This window comes from Motacilla alba, chromosome 5 (genome assembly GCF_015832195.1).
Source record: "Motacilla alba alba isolate MOTALB_02 chromosome 5, Motacilla_alba_V1.0_pri, whole genome shotgun sequence".
NCBI lineage: Eukaryota > Metazoa > Chordata > Aves > Passeriformes > Motacillidae > Motacilla > Motacilla alba.
The window spans coordinates 26,794,318-26,816,375 of record NC_052020.1 but is presented as its reverse complement, the minus strand read 5'-3'; the positions used below and the strand labels follow the sequence as shown (position 1 = coordinate 26,816,375).

Below are 22,058 nucleotides of genomic sequence, written 5' to 3'. Positions count from 1 at the left end.
ATTCCTGAGAAAGCTTTGCCAGTTTGGACTTAGCCCTCAAAGGAAGATACTATTCTAACACTTTTACAAATCACTTCCAATAATATGTATTGTTCTTCTCTATGAAGGAGGTTTTCCTGATGTAAAATTTACCTTTCCTATTGTTAAGTTGAACTGATTTAATTTTTGTGACCTTTCCAAAGTGACTGCAGGAAACAATTTTGGTTACTATTTTTTTGCTGTGTTTTTGTCTTTTGCTAGGTTTGTGTTTTTGTTTTTTTTTTTTTTCTTTTTAAGGGTGTAGTTCAATTCCTTCAGCTTTTTTATTTCTCACACTTTTTTATTTTGCTGTCAAAATCTTTTTCTCATTTAACACTTTTATGTAACTGTTGTGAAGAACCTAGTTTGAAATTTATGAAAGTTTGAAACCCTTCCCTCTAATTTAACAATGAGCTGTTGATTGATGCCCTTGGTCATCAGACAATTGCAAATCCATCTGAGATGTCATTATATAGACTGCGTTTCTTAGTTAAGACAGATACGTCAAAAGCTTTACAAACACAATCATAGAGTAGTTTGAGTTGGAAAAGACCTTTTTAAAGTTCATCTAGTCCAACCCCCGTTGAAGGGCAGGAACATCTTCAGCTAAATCAGGTTGCTCAGAGCCCCATCCAACCTGACCATGAAGTTTCCAGGGATGGGACATCTACAACATGTGTACTGGTTCCATCTTATTTATTGGACTGTTAATTGTATCAAAGATGAGTTCAGTGAATGAACTTTGAGTTTTTATGATGTGTACTCCTGGCTTTTTAAAAACAAGTACCTGTATTCCAAGTCTGTTAACTTAAAACACATTTTTAAACAAAGTAAATTACCTGAAGAGCTTTGATGTGTTTACTTCTCATTTCAATCATCCATTTCAGCCTTTGGGTTTTGTGAGTACAAAGAGCCAGATTCTACCCTACGAGCACTGAGACTACTCCATGACCTCCAGATTGGAGAGAAGAAGCTGCTGGTCAAAGTTGATGCAAAGACAAAGGCTCAGCTAGATGAATGGAAAGCAAAGAAAAAGGCATCTAATGGGGTATGTATAAAATGTGTGATTTGTGTTCTTTTAGTAGCATGTCAGTGTAATGTTACTTTCTAGATCAGATTGTGAGCATGTCTCAGTTTCTACTTCTTTCTGTGTCTTTTATTCATTTTAGGATTTTGCCAGAATCACATTAGTGAGTCTGAAGATATGTTGAAAGGCAGAGAATTGTCAGCTCATAATTCCATAGTGTTTCAATTTACCTGCAAACTATAACTACTTTTCTAGAATCAATTCTGTAATTCATTATGAAGTGTAGTAATAGGTGCTATATGTTTTGATTCTGTTGCTTCATTTTTGTTTAGAAACTCTTGAAAGTGCTTAAACCCTAGAAGAAGTTACTCTGTCAATCTGTAAATTTGCTGTCTGAGGGGAATTGAGGTTTCTTTCCCCTCCACTGGTGATCTTTTGGAACAAATAAATGAAAAGGAAAGAAATAGATCATTCAGTAGAAGAGACAGAGGCAGTGGGCTGCTCTCAGACATTCAGTAGAGGGGAAAATTGCTTTTGTACTATCCCTTTCTACAGCTAAGGATCTGCTCTGGAATAATTGCGGATATTTGGTATGTGGAATTCTTACTGAGATGCAAAGATACTTAATGGACAAGTTTGCATTGAAGTTAACGGTGTCCGTTTCTTTGCTGAAAGAAACCTTTGCTGTATTTCAACCCCAATCAAGTTGGCCTTGGTCTCTAACTCCTAAAGTTTTGCGTGTGCTTTAAGATATCACTTAAAAACAATTTTTTTTTGTAAAATCAAAGTGAGAAGATGCTCTAGTTTAGAAAACTAAAAATTCTAATCATGTTGTAGCAAGTAAATTTTTAAAAATTCAGTTTGGAATTTTTCTTAAATGTATGTAAACTATAGTGGAAACACAGATACTTTTATTTAATTTTACCTAACCAGAAGTAGAGGCATAATGATGGCTTGAAGTTCTTGACATATTTTTGACTGGATATCCTGTGCTTGGGATGAACTCTCATAGCTTAGTAAAGCAGAGTGCTGACTTTGTGAGGTTTGAATGGAGTACTGTATGAGCTCTTAGCCTAGGTAAGGGCTTGATTGGACTGCTCTTTCATTCTGTACTTCTTGTTTCATGTTGATATCACCTGTGATACTGTGTTTCACAGCTGATGTTACAAACAAGCTTAAAGTATTTCTGGAGTTCTTGTACATCTCTCACGAGTTTTTTTTTTTCTGTGAGTTACAGTCAGTCTGGGGGGATTGATGGTAATACAGCAGCAGGTACTGTTTGTGGCTTTGGTGAAGGCAACTGTATGAGAACTGTATGGTAGAGTGAGATTAACTCCATGGTTTTTGTTGGGTTTTATTGGATTTGGCTGGTTTTTTGCTCTTTTTTGTGGTGGTGCAGAGAAAGGCTGTGAATTGCTGAGTATTGATGAAGTGCGTTGTAATCAAACTGCTTGCAATTCCCTTCATACCATCGTTGGTGTGCTGGTGCCACTTGGATCGGAAAGTTTCATATTTTCTTGAATATTTTGAACTTGCATATAAACTACAACACGATTCCGTACAGAGACACACCAAGCAAACCTTTATCTTATTAGCTGCTCTCCCTGATCACTTCTCCCTGGATCTCTTCAATTGCACCCCTGTCACCACCTTCTAGCTCTTTTCAGCCTGCTTCTCCTTGGCCTGGCAGCTTCTTCAGCTCCAACTGAATCCTCCCTTCCCCCTCATTCTTAGCTGCTGCTCCATCAGACCCTTCCCTCCCCCTCACTCCACCCACCACCTATCGTTTGACGGGATACCCAGCTGGATTCTCAGGTGAGATTCCATTTTTCTAAAAGATTCAGGGGATCAAGAGGTGGGCTACCTTGCTTGGTGTGCACATCAACTTTCTATGCTTTCATGTAATATTTAGGGAAAGGCACTTTTTTGTGTTCCTTTTCCTACCTACAAGGTTGAAAGGGGCAAAAAGATGAGGAACTGCAAAGTACTTGATCAACAATAATTTTTAAAATAGTTTGTTGTGCAAGGAATGTTTTCCCTAATGATGTTTTTTTAATATAGTTCTCCAATTTGAAGTTGCAGCTTGGAAGTTTTAGGTAGGCATTCATATTGCATGGCATTTAAGTAGAAGGCTTGGAGGAACTGCTGTTGAAGTGACTTGAAGTTCTGGAACATAAAAGGCAAAACTTTTGACCAAGAGCTGCACTACACTGATTACCTTTCTGGGAGCGTGTGGGTGCTCTCTCTTTTCCTGTCTACTGCCTTAATCATAATTTTTCTGTTCTATTTTAGTATGTTACTTTATTATACAATCGTATATTTGCTCTCTGCAGCCATTCCATAAAACTGCAATAAACTGTGATATTGCCAGTGTGAAAAGATCTGACTAATATGATGCCATTGATAATTACTTGTATTTGTAGGTGGTTTGGTTTTCATGTGGTGAGTTGTTTGGTTGGTTTTTTTGGTATGTTTTTTTTAAGTTTGTTTGTTTGTTTGGGATTTTGCTTTTTTATAGTAAATACTGTAGGGGCATGAATGTTATTTTGAAAGGCGAACTTCTGATAAAACAGCTATTACTCTCAATTTGTTAAGTCCTGTTACTTTGCCATTTTTCCTTAGAACTCCAGACCAGAGACAACAAATGATGATGATGAAGCACTGGATGAGGAAACAAAGAGAAGAGATCAGATAATTAAAGGGGCCATTGAAGTCTTAATACGAGAATATTCCAGCGAGCTCAATGCCCCTTCCCAGGAATCTGACTCTCACCCCAGGAAGAAGAAAAAGGAAAAGAAGGAGGACGTATGTGTTTTGATTTTGGACAAAACAGATTTTTTTTTCTTCAACTCACCTTTATATAATGGCCAAACCTTGTGCAAATACTTTAAACCTAAACTTCTGATGAGAAAACAAATCAACAAGCATTGATGTCAGCAGCAGTTCCTTTTTTCTTTTTTTTGAGCTGAAAGCTAGTCAGTTATAGACACCATCCCTTCAGGGTGGTTTAGGGATTTAAGCACATAAACTTCTTGGAACAACAGGTTTGAATCTGGGCAGGACTGAACCGACCTTTCATCCCTCTGAAGGTGGAAATACTGAATTTAGTGCAGTTTAATCTGTATGTGCATATAGGGTTTTTCAGATAAGAACTTAAAAAACAACTGTAAAGAGTTCCTGCATACCATCCACTTCCAGTGAAAGATGCCAGGGTGCTATTGTAATGCCACGAATTTGGTAGTTTTTGACAAAATACTTCTCTCTGCTTCTAGAATGCATTCTCATAGTGTGCCTTGATCCAACTGGTTGCAGCTGTCTACCCATATGTGGAAGCACTTCATTAGTTGTGTATGTCCTTGAAGGGATCCTTTGGGGATGAAAGGCACATCGTAATCTTCCTGCCTTACAAAATCACTTTTAAACACGGCTCAATTTGGCTGGGTTTGGTCAGCCAGCTTTCCTATCTTGTGCAATGTGAAAAAAACCATGTTAAGCAGGAATGAATGTTCTGGTTTAGACCTGCTTCTGTGAATTACCTTTTTATGGATTAAAACAAAATGGAGAAGGGGGAACAAGGATAAGCAAACTCAGACTTAGCTTTTCCAGCAAAGTTTCTAACCATGGGAAAATGGGCTTTCCCACCTACCATTCTGCACCTTATATGAAAGAGAATTGGAAAGAGATGAAAGAGATTGGAAAATTGTTTGACCAAGATTTTTACCCACTTAAGTCTTCTGCAAAGTACCTATTCCAAGGCAATGATGCTATTTCAAATGCTTGTGGAGTTTAAATGTGGTGCAAGAAACATCTCCCTCAGGGAGCAAGTCTGTCTTCCCACAGTGTTTTTAGTCATGGCCAACCTGAGGTATAAAAGTGCTGAGCTGAGAATTTGTTTTTCTTTCTTCTCCCTCCCTTTGGGAGAAGATGTTTTCTTTGATGACAATTTGCGAATGAGTCACTGTCTAATGCTATCAGCTGTATTTTTTTGTTACAAGCACTGTTACAATGTGTATTGTCTTGTGGGTAAATATACATATATATGGCCATGAATAATGCCAGGTAGTTAAACATTGTAAGAGAGCTTTGCAGTCATGAAGAGCTGGGTGCTGGGTATGTCCCTGTGACAGAGCGATATTCTCTTAGCTCTGTGTTGTATAGAACTTTACTGATCTGAGCCAGTCAAGTAGCCAAATGGGCTCTTTTAAAATACACAGCACTTGTGGGTTGAAATTGCACCTCATCATCCTTCCCATACTGGGAAGGAAGACAAGAAACTTGGAAGTTGCCATCTTTGGCCTGTGTGGATAGAGGTGGGAGTGAAGAGATGCTACTAGCTTCTTGTTCTCTTGTCCATAAAGGAGAGGGGAGAGAAAGACTGTTGAGGGTGGGGGGGAAAGGGAACATGGATGCAGATATATTGTGGGGGTGGTGGGGGGGGGTGTGGAAACTCACCAGCTTTGGGGCTGTTGTCCCCTGAAGGGCTTGGTGTGGAGATGACTCCCGCTGGTGGTAGCAGCAGAGGCTGTTAGTTCTTCTGGGTGAAGGCATGACTGCTGTGGGGAAGTTGAAAATGTGTGCGGGGAGCTGAGAGTGAGTGGAATCTGGTTTTCAATTTCAAGCACGGGGGAACCTCGCTAATTCGCACTAACTATAAGAAAGAGCAGGTGCAATCTACCAAATTCTGCGAATTAGCGAGTAAATAAGATCGAGACATACCCACTGCAAATATACTTATTTATTTTGGCAAGTGTAGCTTAGCCTTGTTTCTGATGCTACCATAGCGTACTAATATCCTGTAGTACACTTGTAATTCAGTGAAGTCTTACTAACATGAGACATCACTATGTGTTTTTAAGTAGTTCAGCAAAGGGAGAATTAGCGAGGTTCTTCTGTAACTATTGAATCAAAGAAATGAGATCACAGCAATACAATATTGCTTTGTAGTACAAACATACAAAACATTGTTTTTCAGAGTAGTGTGCAATCAATTTTTAAAAAAAAAAATCTCCGTGGATTTTTCCGCAGATTTTCCGCAGATTTCCAGTGGCCCCACTGATACCTTATCCACTCATCACCAAGGTTCGTTTACATTGTAGGCTTTGACAATGACTATGTTTACTGCTAGTTGCCAGATTTGTGACTCTTGTCCATCTGATTTTTTTTTTTTCCACTCATTAACATCAGACTGTCAGGTTTGGTACTGCAGAAGGACTTTATTTATCTCTTGCAAGACTGGTTGAAAACTTCTAACCTTCAGCTTTTCTCTTGTTCTCCTATGTCTGTACAGATGGCTGTTAATGCTTTTACTCCTGTCCCCCTTGTTTTTTAGGAGGATATAAATGCTATAGAAATGGAGGAAGACAAAAGAGACCTGATATCAAGAGAGATCAGTAAATTCAGAGACACACACAAGGTAGTATTCTTGTTTTTGCACTTGATACAAATTAGGCTTTTTCAAAATCCAAAAAAACACTATTATAAAATTTAGCAGTACATTGCAATATCACTTAAAATTATGTTTGTGTTAGGTTTAAAATACATGTAGTTCTTTACAAGTCAGAAAAAGACAGTTGCCACGTTAAAGTGGCCCGTGACATCTTTATGCTAAGCTTTGATTGCTACTGAGTATTTTTCAGTCTTCTCACTTCAGCATGAATAAAGGCAGCTTAAGTTGCTACACATACATTAAGTCAAGATACTTGTAAGTGAAAGCTAAACGGGGCTGCTGTATAAGACATACACATGAGTGTGTTTCTCTAGGTAGATTTGTAACATTATCCAAGATTTTTGAAGAGATGAAACGTGAATTAAATTAAAGTCTTTTATTTTAGTAGTTCTAAGTTAAGAGTGGGGGAAGATTAAAACTAGGTCAGTGGTTACCAGACTTACCAAACTTTAGATGCATGGAAGAACTGTAAATTCCCATAAAGCTAATCTATTCATTGACCCCCACCATTATGATAGAGATCATATGGTGACTAATGCAAGATGAAACTCACAGCTTGGAAAGTAACATGGAATAGGATGTAAGTATGAGTTTCTGTTTTTTATTATACTTATGGATGCCCCCTCAGAAAAATATGCAAAGGGGTAACTGGCTTGGAAATGTTTGTGCACATCAAGTCCCACCCCAGGATCCCCACTTACAGAAGTTTCCACTAATGCTAGTGCAAATGTGAATGTTTCTGCTTTGGAAAGTGATACTTGTGGATCGGAGAGCACAGCTATGCATGTGATGTTCTTATTTTAATGTTTAGCTTAAAGTTGGTATTCATTTTTCCCCAAAAAGTTTGGAGTGGTCCTTGGCCTAGGGACGTAGTATCAACAGGCTGCTCTTTTGAGCACATACTTTTCTTTCAAAATACCCCCACATCAACATTAAAGAAAATGTTGAAGATACAGCAAGGTGAAGTGTGCCCATGTTGTTCAGCTTTACTACATGCAGTCACTGGGGATGGTACCATGTTTTCATGCAACCATATCAATATGAACACAGGTGACTACATGTTATTGTATGTACATGTTTTCAGTTTTTCTCTTGACTAAAGTTTTGCAAGATAGAAACCTGGGGGGAAAAAAATCTAGAAAAAGTCAACTGAAGAAGCTCAGCAATTAAATGTGAAACTGGTTAGTGGTGAAACTTCAGTAGAATTGTGTTCAATTCCAAGCCCCAAATTGTCACTGATACTAAAATGCAAATGAGTAATACTTTTTTTAAATTGCAAACAAAACAAACAAAAAGCCAAGCTTCACTGTTTCAGAAGCTGTTGGGCGTTTCACTGCCCTTGATTTGTATTTTTGGGGGGCTATTTTGGACTTCTTAACATCAAAAATCAACTGGAAGTAGTCATTGTGTATATTGGATATGTTTAAAAGGGGCTGTTGAATCTTTAGCAGCGGGCTAGTGAGCACAGTGAACCTTTGCATGTTTTTGGTATGAGTTTATAAACAATAACGACAGACTGTCAGGGTATCAGCATTGCAGGGGGCGTCCATTTACAGCACGGACGAGTCTGAAGAGAGCTCAAGGTAAGATTTATAATTCTTCTACCTGTTCATTTCTGTTCATTACTTCAGTTTATCTGATACTGTTCCCATCCCATTACCCTGTCAGATCCTTTTATTTAGGTTTACAGAAGTTGACTGAGGTCAGATTTTGATTACAAAATACACCAGTTTATTTTTTCAATTGGATTTTAAGGAAATGGACTTAAGAAAAGGATTATAATATACCAAAACTTGTGCGTGTGTATTTACACTTCTGTGAATATATTTTTAATAAAAGAAAGAAACCCACTCTCTTGAGAAATCTCACCATAAACAAATTTTTTGAGAGTGGTGAAAAAGCAGGAGTTCAACTAAAGAAATTTCTATTGGAACATCTAAGATAACCTGTAAGTATCAACCACTTCAGTATGTAAACTTTCTTTAAAAGTATATGAAATTTGAGGTAAGTTGTTCTTAAACGTTGACAACCTAGTTTAAATTTTGACCCTGCTGAGGTATAACACTGTAAAGCTCCTGGATAATACAATCCTTAGAAATTAGTTTTTCAGCCCAGTGTGTATTATAGGATCTAAGTTTTATTTTTTTCACATCAGTTTTCTACCAATTCCTACCATTTTTAGTCCCTTTTTCCTTTGTGATTTCAATGTATCCAACATGGGTTTGCCTGTATTGTGTTATCAATGCAGCATAGTTTCACTGGATACATTAATCACTAGTGAATTAGCTTTATTTCTGTAATCCTTTGTTGGTTCTCTGGTCCCTGTGCCTATGGCAGAAGAACACTAATCAGGTAAGATTGCTTTTTAAAGTTGTCTTAAATGCTTTGTTTAAAAGAAAAGAACAAAAAAACACAAACCAGAGAAAATGCTGTTTCATTGTTCCAGTTTTTAATTTCATTTCAGTGATGGTAAACGTGGAGCCAAAGGGGATAAACCTGTTTATTCTGCTCAATATTTGTTCAAAAAGTGGTATTCTTGCATCCATCAGGTTGAAATTTGGTATATTTGGTTGTTATTTGGTATATTTGTGAACCGTGTACTTGCTCTTCCTCCCAGAAACATAGCTAATAGGCAAGGTTAATCCAGTGTTGGCGGTCCATGTCCTAGCACAGCATCTGTAAGTGAACACATAACAATTGCTTCCAAGGATGGATTTATCTATCGTTCTGTTGATGTATTTTCTATTGTCTTATAGGAATTCTGGTCATAAGAACTGTTTCTGTATGAAAAAAGGGGCAATTTTGTACAATTTTTAGTAAAACTGTAGCAGGTAACCTTTAGTTTCTGTGTTTCAAAAGAGCTATTTCCAACCTTTTTTTTAACTGTCTCCATCTTGCAGTGGTGGAAGTTAAGATTCCATTCTGCAGAGTCCAGTTCTTACCCATGAGCACTTAGAACTTTTTTAGGGAGGGAAAAGGGGAAAAGTGACAGTTTTCTTCACTGTTTAACCACATGCACCATGTGTAAGTGGATATATTTCTTTACCCGAGTTTTCATCTAGGATGGTTTTGGTGTGCCAAGACTTTTTGGGAAACAACTCACTGTCCCAGTAAGCATTCCACTGAAATATATTTTCCTAATTGAATGGAGTTAATTTTGTCAGCTGGAAGTTCACTTTACTTATACCCAACCGGCTCAAAGGGCCAGTGGAATTTGAGTCCCACCTGAGTCATGACTGGTAGTGCACACTGAATGTGCAGTTTAGTCAGCTCATAATACAAGGCCAGCCCTACTCTGCTAAAGTTGGAGACTGCTGGTCTGTATAGATCTTTGCTTTTGCACAAAACTTAGTCTTGTGATTGCTGCATTTTGATTTCATACTTACGAGTTCCAAAAAATACCCACCAAACCCTATTTAATATTTTAAAATTAGTGGCGGTTTTGGTATTTCCATTACCAGCCTTGTGTGTTGCGTCGGGAATATCCAGTTTGTGTAACTGCAAAATTAACTATGAAAGTTCTCTTGTTGGTTTTTAGAAACTGGAGGAGGAAAAAGGCAAAAAGGAGAAAGAAAGACAGGAAATTGAAAAAGAACGCAGAGAAAGAGAAAGGGAACGGGAGCGTGAACGAGAAAGGAGGGAGCGTGAAAGAGAGAGGGAACGTGAACGAGAGAAGGAGAAGGAACGGGAGCGTGAACGGGAGCGAGATAGGGACCGTGACCGAACTAAGGACCGAGACAGAGACCGTGAACGAGACAGAGACCGGGACAGAGATCGTGAAAGGAGTTCAGATCGCAAGGATCGGAGCAGATCAAGGTAAGCGTACTTCAGCTGCTATTTATTTCACTTTTTCTTAGTGCTGTTTACTAAGTGCATATAGTTGAGTAGATCAGCTGCCATTCAAAAGAGAATGATCCTTGTGGAAGATCAGAGTAACAGCAGGAAATCCAGACTGGGAGAGTACTTGATTTCCCCCACAGCACAAGAACTTAAAAACTGCAATATGCAGTAAGCAACTCTCCAAATATGATATAAGCATACTGGTTTTGTCTCAAATATCTCCTATTTTTCATTATTAGCTTTATTCCTGCTTAAGGTTTTCTTACGTTTGTGGTATTTCTTAGCTTAAGCAGATTTTATCATTTCCTGTGTTACATGGTGGGCTTCTTGGTTGGATTTTGAGGGATTTTGTTTCAGTTGGTTTGGTTTGGGTTTTTTGTTTGGATTGTGGTTTTTTTTTAGTAAAAGCAAAGAGATTACTCTTTCAAGCTGTAATTAATCGTATCATATTGCAAGTGCTGCATTCACAATAAATAATCTTGTCAGAAGTATTAAAATTGTCTGTAAGCCACGTGGACACCAAAGATTTGTTAGGGATACCCTTTATTTCTGGTGATTTTGGCTGTGTAGAACTGCTAGTTCAGTCTCATAAGAAATTGCCATATGCTCATGCTTAGTTTCTGTAGATATTGCTATTTAATGTTCAGTGTTCAAACAGTTACTTTTAGTGGGTTTTTGAATACCCATCAGTAAGTATTGATTTTATACCCATTTCTGTACCAGCTAATCATCTTCTACAACTGCAGAAGAAAAATAACCTCTATTAATCATTTGACTGAATGGAGAGGAAGGCTCTCTACTGAACTTTGGGGTTTTTTCTTCCTTCAGAGAAAAAAGCAGAGACAGGGAAAGAGAACGAGAACGTGAGAGGGAAAGAGAACGAGAACGCGAGAGGGAACGGGAGAGAGAACGGGAACGGGAAAGAGAACGGGAAAGAGAGCGGGAAAAGGATAAGAAGAGAGACCGAGAAGAAGATGAAGAAGACGCCTATGAACGACGAAAACTGGAGAGGAAACTGCGTGAAAAGGAAGCTGCATATCAAGAGGTAGGTTGGAATTTTTAAGGTTCTTTAAAGTAAAAAAAATGTGTCTGAGAGTTGATAACAAGTCCTCTAGTGTAAAATACATAATTCTTCTTTTCCTAAATACGTTTTTTATCTTTTGAGTACATGAGCTGGGGCAGAATATGTTTGTCACTGTCAAAACAGACTTTTTATTCGGGCATTTTGAATTAAAATTATGCAAATTATTTATAGTACAGTTATTTTAAACAACAGTTCAAACTCATTTTGAAGTAGTACTGCTGTTCTTATTGTTCTTGAGGATTGAAGTGTATTTTCTTCTGTTGCAGCGTCTTAAAAACTGGGAAATCAGAGAACGAAAAAAAAGTCGAGAATATGAAAAGGAGGCTGAGAGGGAGGAAGAAAGAAGACGGGAAATGGTAAAGCTTATAGTTTGACTTGTAATTTTCCCTGCCTTGTTCTCTTGGTCCCATTTAGAAAGGAATATCCTAATGTTACATTTATGGATAGTAATAGGGCTCTCATTTTGTATAAAGGCCATGTGTGTTTTTATACCAAAAAAATTCCCAATTAATAGACTTGAAACAGAAGATGTCTAGTAAGCGGGAGTGAAGTCTGAAAAAGTCTATGTAAAGTCTGAAAAACAAAGCCTAGTGGTTTGGTCTTATGAAGGCAGAAGCGTGAGAAGTAGGCAGCTGCAAATTACTGTGGTCTGATTATCACGTACTATTGCATCTGTAACTTCTGTCAGATTTGTGACAAAACCTACTGTATGTTCTATGTCATTTAGGTAGAACTAGACCTGTTTTTTTAACTTCCAGCCTGCTCATGTGTCCAAACCTTTCATGAGCTATGATACAATATTCTTTAATGTATCTATGCACTTAATAAATGCCTGTCCATAATTCATTAGTTGTGAAATTATCACAGTTACAAATGTAACACTGGGAAGCTTTGTTGGAAAAGACACCTTTGGAAAATAGATAATTGTGTAATCTCATCATTTTGTGCTAAAGCATAAGGAAGTTATTTTAAGTTTTAGGGGTGTTATTTCACTTCATAGATTCCCGGAGAAGATGTTGAGAGAGTAGAGAATGGGTTAGAAATTGCTTCAAAGCCATATGTGCAAAGAAACACACAGGGGAGAGAGGATTTAAAAACACATAGTTTCATGTGGAATCTAGGTTTTCCCTCTAAATGCATCAGGGGGAAAAAGATGTTTGAAATTGTCAGTGATATTTTCCATTCCAAATCCTCCTGCATGCTGGCTGTGGATTGCATTGTAGAAAACAGTGTTTCATTTTGTGCTGAAATTACAACCATAATCATAATTTGTTTCTCAAAGTCATTAGCCCAGAAATATGTTGTTGTTGGTTTAAGGATATTGCTTAAATACAGGTTAGAAGGTCCTAATTTAATTTCCCTTAACAAACTGGGGATTTTGCCTCTTTTATCAGAGGGGGGATAAAGTGTCTCCTCTCTTTCTTGCTCGCCCCCTGCAGTGTTAGGCCTGCACATTAATACCACATAAGCCTGTACATTAGTGCCACATGGTTTGTTTCAGTACCACAACAGGAGGGTGCTTATCCAAGGAGCAGCCATCAGATTTGTTTCTGTGCATGACTCTCTTGAAAAAGTTCTTGAAACAAAGCAGTACTGATAAAATACAGTTAGGCTGCCATGTTAAAATACTCAGTAGCAGGCTTAAAGGATTTGGAGAAAAGGAACTTTTGATCCTCTTCATCTGTAATGTAAAACAAAATTAACCAAATAAATATATATATATATATATGTGGGTGGGGGGGGAACATGTATGTATATATATATATGCACAAATCAGTGCACAATACCAGTGGACCCTCTGGATGCAATACCAAAACTTCTCCACTTTCTGTTTGGAAAACTGTATTTTTAGTTTAAAGCAGAGTAGATCAACAATTAACTTGCTAATAACATTAATAAATTCTAAACTCCTGGAAAGGAAACCAGAAATCATTATGTTTCAATTCCTTGCAGGCAAAAGAGGCCAAACGGTTGAAAGAATTCTTAGAAGATTATGATGATGACAGAGATGATCCAAAATACTACAGGTATGTCTTTGTATTCCTAATAAAAAAAATGTCCATTGTTAATTTAAACACAATTTTGGGGGTTTATTGGCAGGAGCTTATGGAGTTTCTATTTGCCTGGTAATGTGGCACTGTAAGGTTAATGTGGCAATTACCTAATTTTTTTGTGTCACTTCATAAGTGACAGAGTGAAAAGGGAAGCTCCTTACTTCTGCTGATTACTGCTTGGGAGTAGCCGCTCATTCCCATGACTTTACTTTAGTGAGGCAGGGCAGAGGTCAATATAATGTCAAAATAAGGCGCAGGGAGAAGGGAACAAGCATGCCTCTAAATAATTCACTGCAAAGAAGCTGTAAATAATATGAGGAACAAGCCTGTTAAAGTAAATGACTGGGAACATCCTTCAGCGTGGGACTAACTAACATTTGCATAAAACTAATTCAGCAGAAGTGATTCTGGCCAAAAACCTATAAAACTTAATTCTTTCTCTAAAGAGATCATCAGCCTCATTCTCTACTTCTGTTTAATGTGGTGGGGTAGATTCTGTGCAGTAAGATTGAGAACTAGTATCTTAAGATTCTAATGTTACAAAAACAGAGGATGCCAGGTGCTCTTATGAATCTTGTTTTCATTTAGTGGGGGATGTATCTGCATGAAGTTTTTCTTGTATTGTGGTACAAACCCCTCATTAAAATGTTGTCTCAATAAAAAATATGCATCTTTTGTAGGGGTAGTGCTCTTCAGAAGAGGCTAAGAGACAGGGAGAAAGAGATGGAAGCAGATGAACGAGATAGGAAAAGGGAAAAGGAAGAATTAGAAGAAATTAGGCAACGTCTTCTGGCTGAAGGACATCCAGATCCAGATGCAGAACTCCAGAGGGTGAGTTGCTGTTGGTCTGACAGGAAAATGAGTCCTTTGTATTCGGGTTGTATTGAGCAAAATTGTGCAAGAGATCTGATATTTACTATTATCTCTATTTGCTTTTTCTTACAAAGAAGTCCAGATAGGCAGTAGGAACAATGAAAACCAAAAAACTTTCCAGATCAACATCCAGATTTGATGGAGTTGAAAACAAATTTGAATTAATCAGGATTCTTTACAAGAACGCCAGTAGTTGCGTATATTTTTCTTGACTAACAGTCTTCTAAAGAGGAGGATCTTTAGGTTCTTTTCCAACAGTACTGGTTTTGAGAGAGCTTCTGGTTTTGCTAATTGTCTGTTTCATTGTAGATGGAGCAGGAGGCTGAGCGACGTAGGCAGCCACAAATAAAACAAGAGCCAGAATCTGAGGAGGAAGAGGAAGACAAGGCCGAAAAAGAAGAAAAAAGAGAAGAGCCAGAGGAAGAGGAGGAGGAGCCTGAACAAAAGCCCTGCCTTAAACCAACTTTACGACCAATCAGTTCTGCTCCATCTGTTTCTTCAGCTAGTGGAAATGCAACTCCTAACACACCTGGTGATGAATCTCCCTGTGGCATCATTATCCCTCATGAAAATTCACCTGAACAGCAACAACTGGAGGAGCATCGGCCCAAAATTGGACTCAGCCTCAAATTGGGCAAGTTTAAGTTCTATTTCAATCTTCCATATGGGATCAAAATAAAAATTGTCAAGCTGAGTAGCCACACGGTTTTCCAAATGTGTCGTATGGTTTGATGTATTTATATCAAGTAGTTGTTATCTAGCTGTTGTGCTTGAGTTGACCTATCCAGAAGATACATTTTATAGAGCTCTCTTCATCTAAAATCTTGAGGGCAAAAAAGGAGGGAAGTGCAGGCATGTTCAAGGGCTAATTTTTGTAGGAATGTTCTGAGCTGGAATTGGTTATTTTCACATGTTTTTTCACCTTAATACATCTGTAAATATCTTTTTGAAAACTCATTTCTACTTTTCATTGGTGTAACTATATGTTAAATTTAAGACCTAGGTAGTTCTTATGTTTACTTAAGACCCTTTTAAAGAAAAAGAAAACTAGATTTTTTTCTTCCTTTTAGAATATAACAATAAACTGGTAACAGTTGTTAGTGAAATTTGAGCCTAGAGTTCCTTAGTACTGTAGCAATTTCCTGCTGTTTTAAAAAATTTATTTCTGAGCAGCAGAACTAAGAACACTTGTATTCCAGAACGATTTTGTGTTTATTATTTACTATTTTGATTAAGTTATGCTGGGCTGCACTTTGAGCTCACACTGTGTTATATCTTGAATGATGAGAGACTGTGGCATTAGGCTGATGAATGCTTTTCTGCCTTTCACTCTGTGCTCTGCCTGCCCTAAGGTTGGGGCTTGACTGTAGTCTTCCCTCAGAGGGAGTGCTAATTGGTTTCAGGGCAGAGAAAGAAGACCCTCTTTTTCAAATGGCTCAGTCTTGAACAAACTCCATTAAAGATCTTTACCTCTTTTGCCACTTTTGTAACAGAGTTTGAGAGATTAAAAGCCATTGCCAGGCATTCATAGACTAGACATTTATGTAGCATACAAAGCAATATTCCTCAAGTAATGGGGGAAGAGCAAACTAGTTGCAGTCGATGAATATGTTACTCTGCCTTTTGGGTTGTAGGTGCCTGCAACAGTCCTAATCAGCCCAATGCTGTAAAAAGGAAGAAACTTGCTGTGGATAGTGTTTTCAATAAATTTGATGATGAAGACAGCGACGATGTGCCCCGGAAAAGGAAACTTGTTCCCCTGGATTATGGAGAAGAAGATAAAAGCAATATCAAAGGCAGTGTCAATACAGAAGAAAAGCGCAAGCACATTAAGAGTCTCATTGAGAAGATACCCACAGCAAAACCAGAGCTCTTTGCTTATCCCCTTGACTGGTCAATTGTGGATTCAGTAAGTTGATTCATTCAACCATTTCAAAAAAGGCTTAATTTTTCCAAGGAAACATTATAATTGAATAGAAAAGCAAGGTTACTGGGATCCCAGTGGATTGGAGTATCATCATCAAGTGGAGTCAAACTTGAGTCCTCTATTTATTGTTCATACATAATCCTTATTCTGAAGTATGGCTGCTTATTTTTGTTTGGTTTCCATCAAATTGCCACTACAAATTATCAAGCAGTTTTATGGAAGGAGGAAAAAAGACACTGTAAAATGTTTGAGTGGCTCTCAGAAATACTTGCAGATGCCAAATCTCTAAGGGTTATATCATTGATAGCAGAATGTATCTTCTGCTTAGTATCTGTTTGAGTCTTCTAGATGCCTGTTGAGCAGTTGTTGCAACAGAGTGAAGCTTAAGGAAATGATTAATTTTAGTTTTATGTTTTTTTCCAGACACTAATGGAACGTCGAATTAGACCATGGATTAACAAGAAAATAATAGAGTATATTGGTGAAGAAGAAGCCACACTAGTTGACTTTGTTTGCTCTAAGGTTCGTATCTTCTGCATTCTCTGTGAAGTTAGGGCTTTGCTCCCTATTTAAAATGCAGCAGTGACTTCTGTACACATGTTTATAATGGCTTGTCTTGGTTTATCTTGGGGCTACCACATGAGAGGCAAAGCAAGTCCCGAGAGTTCTGTGACACAGTTGATTAGCAGAAAGTCAAAAGCAGAAATTGAGTATTTGCCATGCTTACATTATATATGGGTGTGTGTATATATGTGAATAAATGGAACTCTGTGGTATTTAAAGACAACTTACTTGGTTCTGGGAAAAAAATTAAGTACCTAACAGGTAGATGAGAAATCCAGTTAGGAGGAGTGATACAGGGAGAATTTTGCCTTTGTCTTCCATTAGCAGCTTATTGTTGAAGGAAGGGAAGCTTTTCCTATAAATTAAGAAAACATAATTGGAGATATAAAAATAGCCAGCAAATGCAGGACATGTGAATCTCTGGAGCTTCCTGGAACTTGTTCCTCAGTAGTTGGCCATAAAGTAGGACTCACTCTGATGGATTCTGATGCAGTTTAATACTAATTTTTGCCATGACTATTACTGAAACCTGATGAACTGCAAATACTTCTTGCACGTGCAAAACTTTAAGAATTCCTTGGACATAGAATAAACCCTATATACATTTTTGGACAAAATCCAGCTAAGTTTTTAGTCTAAAAACATTTGTTTCTTTCAGGTTATGGCTCACAGCTCACCTCAGAGCATACTGGATGATGTTGCCATGGTAAGCAGAAATTCTGTAATTGACATACCTTCTACATTTTACTGAAGCTAAAAGTCAATTATGCAAAATAGCAAGAGTCCATAACAGAAAACATGTGTTAGAAATGATTGAGCACATCATGCTAGCACTGGCATTATTTTGCAGTTACAGCACCTAGGTACAAATTACTGATCCCTCTTCAGAGCTTCTCAATACTCAGAAATTTGGAACAAAAATTTTTGTCCCTAATAGTAGATGCCAAAAACAACAATAACAGAACTGTATCAGAAATAAAAGCTTTCATTCCTTCTCGTTCTTTGAATAGATCTTTATTAGTGGTTTAGTGGGTCTTTTCCTAAGTAATGAGCAAAAGGTGATTTTCTGTAGAAAAGTAAAAGCTCTTTTTTCCCTGGTGTTGGAAGAGAGAAACAGTATGAACTAATGCTGCTGTACCACCATGTTTTAATACACTGAAAGGTGAATAAAAACGAATCCACTCTTCCTGTGAGGAGGAAACTTGGAGGCAAAGTTGGTAGGAGCCACATGCATAGTACAAGATGGTAAATTGTTTTTGGTGTGACTACTAGGTGACTTGGGGAACTTTGGAGAGATGCTGTGCATGCTAAAAGTTTGTACATATTCAAGAAAAGCCTAGATAATAACTTCAGGGAAGAGAAATCTTTGCGGGTTTATTTAACAAATATCTAAGGAAGTTCCAAATGACAACGAGCGGAGATGTGGAGTTAATTTAAGGGAAGATACCACATGTGAATGTCCTGTTCTTACATTGTTTCCAAGCCTGCCGTTTTTCTGCCTCGTCCCAAACCACTTTTGGATACTAGTTTACTGATGCTTCTACCTCTGAGTGCTCAACAGCAGCACTATACAAGTATGTCGTTAGAGCCTGGTCAAGTCACTGATGTTGGACAGACAAACTCACCAGAATTTCATTCGGTCCCTCTCTCAAGGACTTGTATTACACTATATCCATTTTTTTTCTGATGTATCTACAGTTAGTCTTTATAACTGGAATGCATAACCTAAAAAATAATCTATAAAATGTGTATTTCCTACAGGTACTAGATGAAGAAGCTGAAGTCTTCATAGTCAAAATGTGGAGGTTGTTGATATACGAGACAGAAGCAAAGAAGATTGGCCTAGTGAAATAAAGCACTCTCCTTGCTTCTAGGGTTCCATTTCAATTTTGGGCTTTTTTTCCCCCTCATTGTTCAGAGACTTCGAATTCTCTCTGTTCTCAGAGACTTGAGACCTGTATTTTTTTATGTAGAAAATGTGAATTTTTTTGTCCTCTGCTCTGAGGCCCCTTTTACCCTACTCAATTAGTTATCAAATCCTGCATTGGTTCTCTTTATAATACATGAGGTACAATTACCGGTATGTTTTATAAGCTGCAGCTACTGTACATGCTCTTTGGTAATTTTGTTATGTTACTCTGATTCTTGTAAATATTAAGAAAAAAAATCCCCTGTTTTGCAAAACATTTGCACTTAATGTGGAACTATATCAGTTACAGATGAAGACAAAGGATTTTACTGCAAGTTTATCAGTCTTTTTTTGGGAGAATACTTCCCCTTTTTTATTTAAGAAATGATCAAAATACAATTTAAAAATAAGCGTCTTGAGCTGTTTTCACAGAAGAGCTTTGTGTGTTCATTTGATCACTTCATCTGACTGGAAAAGGAGTTCCTTCAGACTTCTCTTTCTTATGTGAACCAGTAGTAATCTTGGTACTTTGTTGCCCATTAAGAGTTACTAATGAAGCTGGGAACCTAATCTCTTGCAGATGTTCTTCTTTCCCAGAAAGTGCAAATCACAGGAAGTTTTTTATTTGCTCAGTTAAAACAAAAGCAGGACCTAAATTCAGTAAGTGCTATCTAATGGTTTTTGTTTTTTTCTTCTACTCAATTTCATTCTAGCCCTGCCTACTATCCCTTCTTTCTCCAAAATAATCAGATTGCTTTTTTAAGAAGAAACTATTTTTTAAAACTTTTTTTTTTTTTTTTTTAGTATTTAGAAACAAAACAAAAAGCCCTGTTTGGATGTAACTGTCTCTTAAAAAAAACCAAAAAAAACCAACCATGTTAACTAAAACATAAGTTGTCATACAAAGCTGGAATCTTGTTTTTATCCATACTGTTAAACTAGCCCTGACTTTTGTTTTCTACTGTATGCAGTCTGTTGTCCACAAAAAGAGGGTAATATTTTCCTGCCTTGTTTGTATGGGTTTTTTTTTATAAATAGACTGATATGGTATAAATGATGACATGTACTGTAAACTGCATTTTTTTTATCTCATACCTGGGTAAGAAGTCAAATCTATAATGTGCTGTGAGCTGTTTTGATTGCAGGAGGACTGTGTTCCAGGGAGCAAACGGTCTCAAAGTTATTTTTAATTTTTGAAACAAAATTCTTAATATCAAACAAATTAAGTAAAGGTGTTCCAGTATCTCTGTATTGTATTTAACTGAAGGATACAGGTTGACCTGTTCAGAAAACATAACTGTGACCTTGAGTTACTAGTTGTTTGTATCTGGAGAGGACACTTGAAAACACTGTTCTTAACAATTGGGATCGTGTATAGGTTCCACCATGTAAATATTTCAGATATTAAAAATGTATATATTTGATTTAAGGGTTGATATTCTTTTGGAGTCTTATGCAGCATGCAATTGTATTTAACACTGCTTACTGAATCAAGTGTTCCCAAATTAAGGGCGGGGTGGGTGTTAAAAACCATCTCCTGCTGATATCAGGTGACTAGAAGCCTGCAAATTTAGATGTGATCCCAGTATGTTCTTTCTCATCCCTGTGATACTACACTACACACCACCAAATGTTCTTTTTTAATTTGAAGTGTCATGCTCAGATGTTACTTTCATGTTGTGCTTCAGTTTGTCTGAGAATGTTTTGGTTTGCATGCTTACACGTTGCAATCTTCATATTTTTTTCTGCAACTTGATGGTTGCAACCCTAAGAAATTACTTCCCTGTTCTCCCTGTACAGTTCTGCATCACCATTTACCAAAAAGTTTTCAAATTCTAAATAAATTGAAAGCTTGCTCTGTTTGTAGCAAATACAGAGAAGAGGGAGAGTGAACTTCCCGAGTGCCTTTTGACCTGGTAAATGGCATTCTCTCTCATGAGTAGCAGTTAAACAAGACAAATTTGACAAACACATTGTAGTGCCACTGTGTGACAGATTACCCAACATCCTCATCCGGATTCTTCAGAGAAAGCTCAAGTTGTGAAATTTCAGTTTATTTCTGCCCTAAACTAAAGCTGTGTGTGCAATTGACATAAGCTTGTACTCTTCTAAGGAGACTGAAGGTGCCGGGATGAGAAAGATATGTAAACTCTAAGCTGGAGGTAAATAAGTATATAGAATCATTGTGATAGCATCAAAAAAATCAATTTTGTGCAGGTTCAGGGTTTTTTTCTGTAGTGGAAGAAGAAAGGAATGTTCACTAGATGAACTCTGGTTTGGCTTAGCAGCTTTTCCTCTTTCGGAATGCAAGTATAAAGTCACTTCTACTTTCACCTCTTACTGAAAGTTTTGTTATTATGTCTCAGTGATACTGTATTTTGTGTCAGTGATGCTGGGGAGTATAACAGAAGTTATGTGCTTAGTACATAACTTAGTGTAGAAAGTAACTTCTGTTTGTTACCTTTCAACATGCGCTAACAGAATTATTTCAAGATTAATATGGAAAATCTGGGGTAGAAAAAGCCTTTTTTGCCAATATTACCACACTTCACTATCTGGATATATGATTTAATACACACTGTGTTATGTTAGACACAGATCAAGAGTGTGCTTAGAATGGGATACATGAGTTAAGTGCAGATGTTGCCACCAGGTACTCAGTGCATCATGCCATTGTACAACCCATACTGTGAGGGAAAGTTACTCCAGAAGTTCCACACACTGTAATGAAAAAATATCACTATTTACACAACAGAACTGGATATGCTTGTTTATCTGGACATTACAGTGGAATAAGGTTTTAAAACTTGACAAAACACATGCTCTTATTCTCCTGATAATCATTTTATGTAACTGCCATTCAGTGTTTGGAATATGTAAATACAAAATCAAAGTATCATTTTTCTTCATTAATATGCACCGAAAAGAAATGGGAAACAAGGAGCAAGTAAGATCCGTTACCAAGAAATATATATTTTTACATTATCTTTTAAGTTGGTGAGAGTCTTATTTTGTTTTTAGACTAACCTGCTCACCTGCTGATTTGGTTTTTCCAATCTTAGCTGTTTCCTTCATTCTCTTTAGGCAGAAACCTGTACTAAAAATAATGATCTAGCTAGATGGTCATGGCTCTAAATGTGGGCAGGGGAAAGGCCCTAAACAGCGAGTTTAGCTTCTTACTGAATTCCTGTGTCTTACTACTAGTGCTTTCCTATTACTGAGAGGGAATTGGACCTTTCATGTTCTTATTAAACAGGGTTGCTAGATAGCTGCTTACAGGAGTAGTATTTTGGAAAGTGGATACGCTGAAAACTGC

The 22,058-nt window shown here is 37.4% G+C and overlaps 1 protein-coding gene across 4 annotated transcripts in view; it reads left to right on the top strand.

Annotated features, from left to right (window-relative positions):
• Window positions 1-20,166, top strand: part of RBM25 (RNA binding motif protein 25) — a 33,043-nt gene extending 12,877 nt beyond the window's left edge. For 3 of the 4 annotated variants that reach the window (XM_038137258.1, XM_038137259.1, XM_038137260.1), the window contains exons 6-19: window positions 906-1,066; window positions 3,668-3,850; window positions 6,071-6,124; window positions 6,375-6,458; window positions 10,030-10,307; window positions 11,160-11,376; window positions 11,682-11,771; window positions 13,369-13,442; window positions 14,150-14,300; window positions 14,652-14,976; window positions 15,977-16,251; window positions 16,693-16,791; window positions 17,492-17,539; window positions 18,595-20,166. In XM_038137258.1, the coding sequence (XP_037993186.1) occupies window positions 906-1,066; window positions 3,668-3,850; window positions 6,071-6,124; window positions 6,375-6,458; window positions 10,030-10,307; window positions 11,160-11,376; window positions 11,682-11,771; window positions 13,369-13,442; window positions 14,150-14,300; window positions 14,652-14,976; window positions 15,977-16,251; window positions 16,693-16,791; window positions 17,492-17,539; window positions 18,595-18,687 (2,132 nt within the window). In that variant the 3' untranslated portion in view covers window positions 18,688-20,166. The remainder of the gene's footprint in view (window positions 1-905; window positions 1,067-3,667; window positions 3,851-6,070; window positions 6,125-6,374; window positions 6,459-10,029; window positions 10,308-11,159; window positions 11,377-11,681; window positions 11,772-13,368; window positions 13,443-14,149; window positions 14,301-14,651; window positions 14,977-15,976; window positions 16,252-16,692; window positions 16,792-17,491; window positions 17,540-18,594) is intronic. The other variant, XM_038137261.1, reaches the window with a different exon arrangement.
• Window positions 20,167-22,058: the final 1,892 nt, after the last annotated feature.